This window comes from Panthera onca, chromosome X (assembly GCF_046562875.1).
Source record: "Panthera onca isolate mPanOnc1 chromosome X, mPanOnc1 haplotype 2, whole genome shotgun sequence".
NCBI classification, from domain to species: domain Eukaryota; kingdom Metazoa; phylum Chordata; class Mammalia; order Carnivora; family Felidae; genus Panthera; species Panthera onca.
Window position 1 is genome coordinate 84,135,965 of NC_138357.1, and position 10,282 is coordinate 84,146,246.

Here is a 10,282-nt window from a genome sequence, read left to right on the forward strand (position 1 = left end):
AAGAGAAGGCACACACCAGTCTGACTGTGGCCCCAGCGGTGGGCTGGGGGCAGACATCAGGGCGGACTGCGGCCCCGCCCACCGACTCCAGTTATACACCACAGCACAGGGGAAGTGCCCTGCAGGTCCTCACCATGCCAGGGACTATCCAAAATGACCAAACGGAAGAATTCCCCTCAGAAGAATCTCCAGGAAATAACAACAGCTAATGAACTGATCAAAAAGGATTTAAATAATATAACAGAAAGTGAATTTAGAATAATAGTCATAAAGTTAATTGCTGGGCTTGAAAACAGTATACAGGACAGCAGAGAATCTCTTGCCACAGAGATCAAGGGACTAAGGACCAGTCACGAGGAGCTGAAAAACGCTTTAAACGAAATGCAAAACAAAATGGAAACCACGACGGCTCGGCTTGAAGAGGCAGAGGAGAGAATAGGTGAACTAGAAGATAAAGTTATGGAGAAAGAGGAAGCTGAAAGAAAGAGAGATAAAAAAATCCAGGAGTATGAGGGGAAAATTAGAGAACTAAGTGATACACTAAAAAGAAATAATATACGCATAATTGGTGTCCCAGAGGAGGAAGAGAGAGGGAAAGGTGCTGAAGGGGTACTTGAAGAAATTATAGCTGAGAACTTCCCTGAACTGGGGAAGGAAAAAGGCATTGAAATCCAAGAGGCACAGAGAACTCCCTTCAGACGTAACTTGAATCGATCTTCTGCACGACATATCATAGTGAAACTGGCAAAATACAAGGATAAAGAGAAAACTCTGAAAGCAGCAAGGGAGAAACGTGCCCTCACATATAAAGGGAGACCTATAAGACTCGTGACCGATCTCTCCTTTGAAACTTGGCAGGCCAGAAAGGCTTGGCACGATATCTACAGTGTGCTAAACAGAAAAAATATGCAGCCGAGAATCCTTTATCCAGCAAGTCTGTCATTTAGAATAGAAGGAGAGATAAAGGTCTTCCCAAACAAACAAAAACTGAAGGAATTTGTCACCACGAAACCAGCCCTACAAGAGATCCTAAGGGGGATCCTGTGAGACAAAGTACCAGAGACATCACTACAAGCATAAAACATACAGACATCACAATGACTCTAAACCCGTATCTTTCTATAATAACACTGAATGTAAATGGATTAAATGCGCCAACTAAAAGACATAGGGTATCAGAATGGATAAAAAAACAAGACCCATCTATTTGCTGTCTACAAGAGACTCATTTTAGATCTGAGGACACCTTTAGATTGAGAGTGAGGGGATGGAGAACTATTTATCATGCTCCTGGAAGCCAAAAGAAAGCTGGAGTAGCCATACTTATATCAGACAAACTAGACTTTAAATTAAAGGCTGTAACAAGAGATGAAGAAGGGCATTATATAATAATCACAGGGTCTATCCATCAGGAAGAGCTAACTATTATAAATGTCTATGCGCCAAATACCGGAGCCCCCAGATATACAAATACAAAATACAAAACTATAATGAGATATCACCTCACACCTGTAAGAATGGCTAATATCCCTGCCATTAAATAACTTTTGAAGAAAGAAGTTTTGCAAGAGATCTGTGTTTTTTTGCCATGGGGCCTGTGACATCATTCTTTGTCTTTGGATAAACTGTTCCAAATAGCTTTGGTGTTGTAGTTATTATATTATAGCACAGTAAAATAAGTATGCTATTATTTTAAAATTAAAAATTTTTTTTTTGTATCAATGAAATCATCTGGAAAACCATGTGAAGTCTGTGTGCCACATTTTGTGAAACCTTTCCTTCAAAAGGACAAAGCCCTTCATGTCAAACATTATAAAATTACTCTAAGTTTTTATGAAAACGTCAGATTGCCAGTATCGTCATCATGTACACCATCAGTTTTCCTGGCCAACATTTCCAGATGTATTTACTTTGAGGATGACCAAGGGCTTCTTAGAACTGAATCCCGAAATCTACTGCTTATTAGAGTCAAAAGTAAGTTGTGGGTACACTCTGACACACCTTTTTGTGAAGATTAAATGAAGTTATACATGTATGGAACCTAGGAGAAAGAAGACACTGACATATAGTATACATGCTATCAATAGAGGAGCTTTTATAGTAACTCATTCTTTAAAAACTCAATAAATGGATCTATTGTCCTAAGCGCACACAATCAGTGGATGGCCAGCTATTCACAATTATAGAGCACAGATCAAAATTATCTAGTTATAACAGAGCCATGACTTTTAACTTTCTGGGAATAGAAGATTAATAACAGCGTAGAAACTGGAGGAGGTAGCTTTCGGAGTGATGGCATCATTAGAGGCATCTTGCAGGGAAGATGGGCACCTCACCAAATTTGAAATGATGCGGATCTGGAGGTTCCTCGCCATTTAGGTAGGGTCCAATTTCCAAGAAAGATGCAATCCAGAGACAGCTGAACATGGGAAACTCTAGTCCAACATTACTCATAGCCTTTCAGGGTCTTCAGATCCAGAGGATAGAAAAAGAGGTCTTACATACCAATAAATTTTATGAAGCCAGTATATCCATGATACTAAAATCCAAGAGTGTATACGAAATAAAAGTAGATGCTAATGTCACTCATGAAGATATTAATACAAATTCTAACCTAATTAATATGATGTAGGTTATTCAGAAAGATCATAGATCATGAACATTCCCTCCCAGCAGCGTATGGTTGACTTAAACATAGGAAAATATTAGGGCGCCTAAGTGGTTCAGTCGGCTAAGCGCCAGACTTCAACTCAGGTCATGATCTCACGGTTTGTGGGTTTGAACCCCACGTCAGACTCTGTGCTGACAGCTCAGAGCCTGGAGCCTGCTCCAGATTCTGTGTCTCACTGTGTCCCTGCAACTTCTCGGCCGACGCTCTGTCTGTCTGTCTCTCTCTCAAAACTAAATAAACATTAAAAAAAATTAAACATACGAAAATATGTACGAAATTCATTACGTTAACAGATTAATGGAAGAAAACCGCTACAACCATCTCAATAAACGTTCTACAAGTGCTTGATGAAAGTCAACATATATTCAACAGAAATGTTGTTAGGAAACTAACCTAAGAATGGAACTTCTTTTATGTCACAGTAAATATAGTCAAATGCTAAAAATTTTCTAATTCCGATCAGAAATAAGACAAGGATGTCCATTATTTACCAATACTTCCCAACACTGTACTGGGTGGGTCTGTCCAATATTGTGAAATGAGAAAACAAAGAGGGGGGATAATGTTTAAAACAGCAGGAACAAACTGTTAGTATTCAAAGATGATAGAATTGTGTATGTTGAAGCTCATAATGGATGTTGACATACACCTCTGGCATTAAATCCTATGCAGCAAGGCTTCTGGAGAGAGTACTGATGTACAGATATATCTGCACTTACCAGCTCAATCAGAATACAAAATTTCAAAAAATGACACAATTTTCAATAGCATCTAATACTTAGAGTAAGTTTAACAAAGGTTTGAAAAGAGTCTTTGGAGAAAGTTGTAAGATTTTATTGAGGGATTTTTAACAGTGAAGTGTCCTTCCTACATGAGAGCAGTTTGCATGGTTTCAGCTTCTTCTTGCTTACACTTTCGGTTGTCCTTCACCTGTAAGACAGACACAGAGTTGGAAACATTACTCAGCAGAATTTATTTACATTAAATTAATGATATACAGAGGACACTATAGTTTTTATTTTATAAGATAGAATTCCAAGCGTATGCTTTACCAACATTTTTGGAACACACCACACTTCCTATAGGTACAAGAAAAGAAAAAAACACTTCAGGTTCAGAACAGATAAAATGAAATAAACCTATTAAAAGGTAGTTTCATTTTTGTATCTTTGTGTTTAGATTCAAGTTAGTTAACATCTAGTGTCGCACTGGTTTCAGGAGTAGAATTTAGGGATTCATCGCTTACATATAACACCCATGCTTGCACCCTACTTGATGTAGGGAGAGTGCAGAAACTAGAAACTAGACTATCTCTTGCCATTTTATCACTCAGTCATTTGAGCCTTCATTGGGGAAAGGTTTCAAAATGCACGTGTTCTGTAAGAGCCACAATAATTTAGAGTCTGACAAAATTTAAGAACAGGTATCCAGGTCTCCATAGAGAAAAACCAACATCAAGCAGTGTGTTTTCTTGTTCTCAGTAGCAATGAAATCTCAACTCAGATGTTAAAATTTGACCAAAGATGTTATCTGATGACAAATAAATCATACAAAATGGAAGATTTTTGTATTCCATGTATATTATCCAATAGAACCACAGAATACAAAAATCAGCAATAAAAACTGATTGCAATATATCTGGTTTGAAATCACTAAATATATGAGCCAAGATGCATTCAGAAGTGAAGGGATCCTCCCAGAATCACACAACTTATGTTAGAGCTGGTATTAGAACCTACTTCAGTGCCTCAGCATATTTCATACAAACTGGTATTTACTCCAAATCCATTCTGTGGTTTTTAAAAGAGGAAATTATAGAAGATTCTGAATTTAAGTAGCCATCGGTTAAAGTATTTACAGTGTATTTTATTTATTTTTTAAAGTCTATTTCCTTATTTTGAGAGAGTGAGAGAGAGAGAGCACAAATGGGAGAGGGACAGAGAGAGAGGAAGAGAGAGAGTCCCAAGCAGGCTCCATGCTGTCCGCACAGAGCCCAACGTGGGGCTCAATCTCACAAACTGTGAGTCCATGACCTGAGCCAAATCAAGAGTCAGATGCTTAACTGACTGAGCCACCCAGGCGCCCCAGTATTTACACTTTATAAAAAAGGGAATGGTTTCATTTTTTATTATTTAAGAAGGCTCTGACCCAATTTAAGTCTATATCTGATAGGGTATAAGTCAGGCAGTCAGGAAATTAGGGTCTGAACTACTTATGAAAGCTACCTTTATGTGTAAACTCTGTCATTAAAGTATCAATAAAGTCATATCTACATAAGTAAAGATATAATATTCAGGAAAATATCTGCATACTTTGCATTCTCAATGGATAACATATCTGCTTCAGGCATCTTCACGGGCTCCAGTGTTGGGACATCCGCCCCCTTCACATCACTGTCATCTTCACTTTTGCCCCCAGTCTTTGGCACAGGCAGTTCCTGGATACCAGATTCCAGGTCAGGGCCTTACCGAGAAAAAAAAAAAAAAAAAAAAAAAAAAAAAGATGATAATCAACTTAAGGAGTAAACATAAAATATAAAGAAAGAAGTGATAATATGTATTCTTGCCATTATATGAAATACAAGCCTGTAGACTTAGGGTAACAAAAAAAGCGATGGAAAGATGGACTTCCCATCTTTGTTTTCCTGTAATATGAAACCTTATTTCAAATAACAATCTAAAGAGAAACCACACTAAATCTACATTTGCATTATATTACCACAGTGTACTAAGAATAGAGAGCATCAGCTAAGAAATCTTAAATGTACACCATGCACAGGATTTTTTTTAAGTTTATTTATTTATTTAGAGAGAGAATGATCAGGGGAGGGGCACACAGAGGGAGAATGAAGAGTATCACAAACAGGCTCTGCACTCCTAAGTGCACAGCTGGATGCGGGGCTCAAGCTCACGAACCCTGATATCATGACCTGAGGCAAAATCTAGAGTGTGACACCTGACTGAGTGAACCACCCAGGCACCCTGCACCATGGATAGGATTTTAATGAAAATTAAAATTTAATTTCCTGAACAATTAGCTGAGTGCATTTGTGGGCCTATGACAAATCCTACACTAGTGACATACATCTCCTATTGGAGCAACCTGAAAGCTATTTTGTGAAATTTAACTAGTTAGATTTAGGGGCAAAGTCTCTCTCTATAACTTATGATAAATGAATCATGCAGAGAACCAAGTATCAAAAATAACAGCAAAATATTAGTGACTTATAGTCAAACTTCTGTCTTACAGTGAGAATAAAGGGAGCAGGGTGGAAAGAAATTAATGGACTTTGTCATCAGTCCTATCGTAGAAACCTCTTACCAGCGAATTCCTAAAATAATCCATGGCCTGAATGATGTCAATAATTCCATACAAGTATTTGATGAAAATACTTTCTTTGGAAGCTGGTAATTTCCGTTTCATGATCATTTTAAGATACTTTTGATTTTCCTAATCATAAGTTGTTAAACACCTCCTAAAGCCACTTAAAAATCACACTAATATAGTTTACCTATATGCCAGTCTCCCAAATTATACAGCGTTTCCCAAATGTACCATATCAAATGATTAAGCAAAGGAAATGGTGGCTCTCATTCCTCGAGCCTTTTTCTGGAGTCTATCTCTTGCTCCACTGAACTTCATTTATTCCTGTGCCTGTACTACGCTATTTTACAGTACAGACACATTTGAGTATTAAGCATTTTATACAAAAGCATTCACATTTTGGTATAACAACACAGATGGTAGGAAGTACAAAAACCGTGTAATGAAATATGAGTTATGTCTCCATGTGTCAAGCAGTCTTTGGCAAGCCACAATCCCTGAACCTTAGTTTTCTTATTTATAAAATGAGGCTACCATCCCTATGCAAATCTTCTTTATTCCTGATGTTATAAGATATGCTGACTTGGCACTCTGCACACACTGTTAAAACCAGCTTACACTTTTGATGCAGGGAAGGAAAAGGCCACGCAAAAATGTTCTAAGAAGAACAAATTCAACTAGTGAAAAAATGTATACTTTTGTAGTAAACAGTTTCCTCTGATTTAGAACAGACTGCATGTTCAAGCAGATTAAATCTTGAAGAAAAAGGGGAAATTCGTTAGAGTGAATACAGCTGTAAACTATACTCTATTCACATTTTGAAACAATTTTCGGGAAATGGCTGAGATTCTCTTCTAAGGTTTTGTTTTGTCCTGTTACGTCATAATGCGTGATGCAAAAATATACCCTGTGCCCCCATAAGCATTCTTTTTCCCTTTCCCTTCACCTTCATCCAGAGGTGCTTCTTCAACTGCTTTCTCTCGCTCCGGCATAATATCCTGACACTCAGTGGGTGCCTCCTTTTGTTGAGGCTGCTCATCACTGGGCTGCTGGGCCTAGGGTGTGCGTGTGTGTGTGAACAAAAAGTTGCATTAATGCATGCCAATAATATAAACCTATGTTACGCATTTTATATCAAATAATAAATAAGTATAAAAACACTTATAAAATATAATTCTATATTGTATTCCTAAAAGTTATATGGCCATTTATATACACATACATATAATGGAATATTAGTCATCAAAAGGTATTAAAATCTTGCCATTTGCAACAATGTGGATGGGGCTAGAATGTATTATGCTAAGTGAAAGAAGTCAATCAGAGAAAAACAAGTACCCTATGATTTCACTCATATGTGGAATTTAATAATAAAACAGAGGAACATATGGGAAGGGAAGTAAAAATAAAGGAGAGGGGGAAACAAATCACAAGAGACTCTTAAGGATAGAGAACAAAGTGAGGCTTGATGGAGGTAGGTGGGTGGAGGATGGCACAGATGGGTGACAGGTGATAAGGAGGGCACTTGTGATGAGCGCTGGGTGTTGTACGTAAGTGATGAATCACCGAAGTCTACTCCTGAAGCCAATATTGCACTGTACGCTAAGTAAAATTTAAATTAAAAAAGAGTTACTCTTCCCACAGAGTAGCTACCCGGAAGAGGTACCCACAAGCACTCTGGAGGCTATTTTAAACTATGCTGGGATGGATACGTACAACTTGTTGTTAGTAAGCATGAGAAAGGAGTCATAGGGTATATTTACCCAGGGAACACAAGTATGGAATCCTTCTGGTTCAATGTTTCCTGCCCCTTCCCAGCAAAGAAACTTTTATCACTGTATCTGTACGTTTGTAGGTCAACAAAATTTTCAGAGAAATAAACTGATGGTGTAGAACATCAATTGCTGAAGTACTCACAGCCACAGGTGCAGCTGGCTGGTTAGCCTTGCCATCATCCTTTCTTTGTTTAGATTTAGATCTTGTTCTCACACGCCCACTCATTTTTCACCCTGAAAGTAGAATATCAGTATTTGGAAAATGTATTCTAAAGGCTAGGTACACCACCTCCAAGGCGTAACATTTTAATTTTTTTTTACTTTGAAAATACTTTCAAAATCAACCTTGCGTAAGGATAGTGTACATGCTGTGGTCACACCAAATAAACGGGCTGCAAGATCATTCACATCGGCCAAACTGGCAGTCAAATCACCTTAAGGACAGGAGAAAACGCGAGGCTTAGTTTCACAGCTAGATTCCCCATCATAAAGGCATGTGAGAAAACAATGCTGGATATTTAAACCTGAGTCGCTATTGTTTTCACATTCCCAGTTACTGGGCCCATTTTACCCTCTTAAATAAGGTTTCCTTGGAACACAGAGAAGTCTTAATCGTTTGCGTACTGCCTATGGCTGTCTTCCCACCACAAGGGCTCAAGGTGTCTAGTTTCGATACTGACCAGTGAGCCGGCTCCTCCCTTGACACCCTGCACAGTGCGATACAAATCTCCGGGACGCAGCTCCAACCCCACACCGTTCCCCGTTTCCAGCCCCATGCACCGTTTTTTGTTTTTTGTTTTAAGTAGACTTCACGGCCATCCTGGAGCCCAGGTGGGGCTCGAACTCACCACCCTGAGATCTAGACCTGACCTGAGATCCAGCGTCAGCCACTTAACCTACTGACCGCTCCCCACCCCCGCCCACAGGCACCCGTTCCAGACCTGTTCTGTACCGCCTGGCCCGCCTCCCACCCAGGGTCCCACTGAGGACTCTGGCTTCAGTGCTCCGCCGGCAGTTCCAGGTGCTTGCAGGACTCAGATACCTCAAAGAACGCCCCCAAGACCCACCCTGTCTTCACCTCCCCCGTCCTCGGCCGCCAGCTGTCCTCACTTGTCCCCGTCCCACCACCACGAGGACGAGGGCCATGGCGGCCGCGACGCCTGTGAGGAGAAGAACGCTAACTCCTGGCAACTTCCTCCTCCGAGGCCACAGATCTACCGTCCCGACCCGCCCGAGGCCCACTGGCACTCTCCTCACAGTCACTCACACTTAAAGTCCTGGAAGGACTGATTTGTGGACCTACCGGTTGAGGGCAGGCAGCCAGAAAGACCACGACACCGCCCACACCACTCCACGCCACTTCTTCCTCAGCTCTGCTCACAGGACGCGTGGGCAGCAGGGCGCGTGCTCAGCAACGGTCTTTCTTAACAATGGGCATGCGCAGGAAAGGCCTGGTACAACGTGTGTGCGTACTGACGTGGATATGTGCGTACTGACTGGGTGTATGCGTACTGGCGTGGGTGTATGCAATGTTCGTGGACTTCTTCCCACGCCTGCAGCCAAGGCGTGGGAAGGCAGTGTCCGCAGAGTACCCGACATGGTGCTTGAAGAGTGGCCTTTTTCCTCCTGCCCGAGCTCTCTTTTGCAACCACATACTTTGGGGACAGACAGTTACAAGTCACCGTTAGTGCTGAATGTTTCTCAGAAAGATATCTGTAACAAAAATAGATACTAAGTACTTTAATACTATTTTTATACATGCTTTGATCAATCATTCCCTTCCATGCTTCTGGGTTTGCTGTCATACTTGAGTGAATTTGCTCTCCTCTGTATAATAAATACATTAACAACTGTTTTCTTTACCTTTTTTGCTTGTGTTACTGCACATTTAAACCTGTGGTTTGGTAACTGATTTCTCTAAGTACCTGTGGTCCTTCAATCAGTGCACATTTCAGAAGTTTCTATCGATATTGGTCCTGGGGTTTAAGCTCAGTCCACTGGTTCATTACGTTCAGTAATGGTGACTATGCTTGTCATGTACTGTGCTTTCCAAAAATCAAACAACTTGATAATAAAGCTGACTTTACTGGATAACTCTGTCAGGGAAAACACTACCTGGACAGGGTCTTAGCAGAGTCTTTGAGGTGGCCGGACAGGAGAGATACGTATTCAAATTGTGAAGTCGGAGTAGAACAATTCTTTCAACGTTGGGGGAGGTTGTGATGAAGACTGAGTAAAAATAGGGCTAAAATGGTGTAGGCTTGGTGGACACAGCAAGGCAAGAATATTAAGTCGAAAGTTTCAAATTCCTTATGGTTGAAAAGTGTCATTTGGCACTTTTTACTGAAGAGTTGATGGATCTTTCAGTTAGTTCCTGGAAGGGACAGTAATGTTATTTTCAACTTTTGTCTTCCTAGGCAAGAGATGATTTTGATAGCAACGTTATGTTGATGTAGCTCATGGTGAGAAGGAAATCTGGGAAGGGCAGGTAAAAAACGGGGGCCAGCTAGAT

The 10,282-nt window shown here is 40.3% G+C and overlaps 1 protein-coding gene across 1 annotated transcript; it reads right to left on the minus strand.

Moving 5' to 3' along the window:
- Positions 1-3,489: 3,489 nt before the first annotated feature.
- LOC145713682 (P antigen family member 3-like) lies at positions 3,490-9,188 on the minus strand. Its single transcript, XM_081792586.1, has 5 exons — positions 9,074-9,188; positions 7,913-8,004; positions 6,942-7,050; positions 4,984-5,134; positions 3,490-3,601 (listed from the first exon to the last, which is right to left on the minus strand). Exons 2-5 carry the CDS (start codon positions 7,994-7,996, stop codon positions 3,598-3,600), a joined length of 348 nt encoding a protein of 115 aa, XP_081648712.1. The 5' UTR covers positions 7,997-8,004; positions 9,074-9,188; the 3' UTR covers positions 3,490-3,597.
- Positions 9,189-10,282: the final 1,094 nt, after the last annotated feature.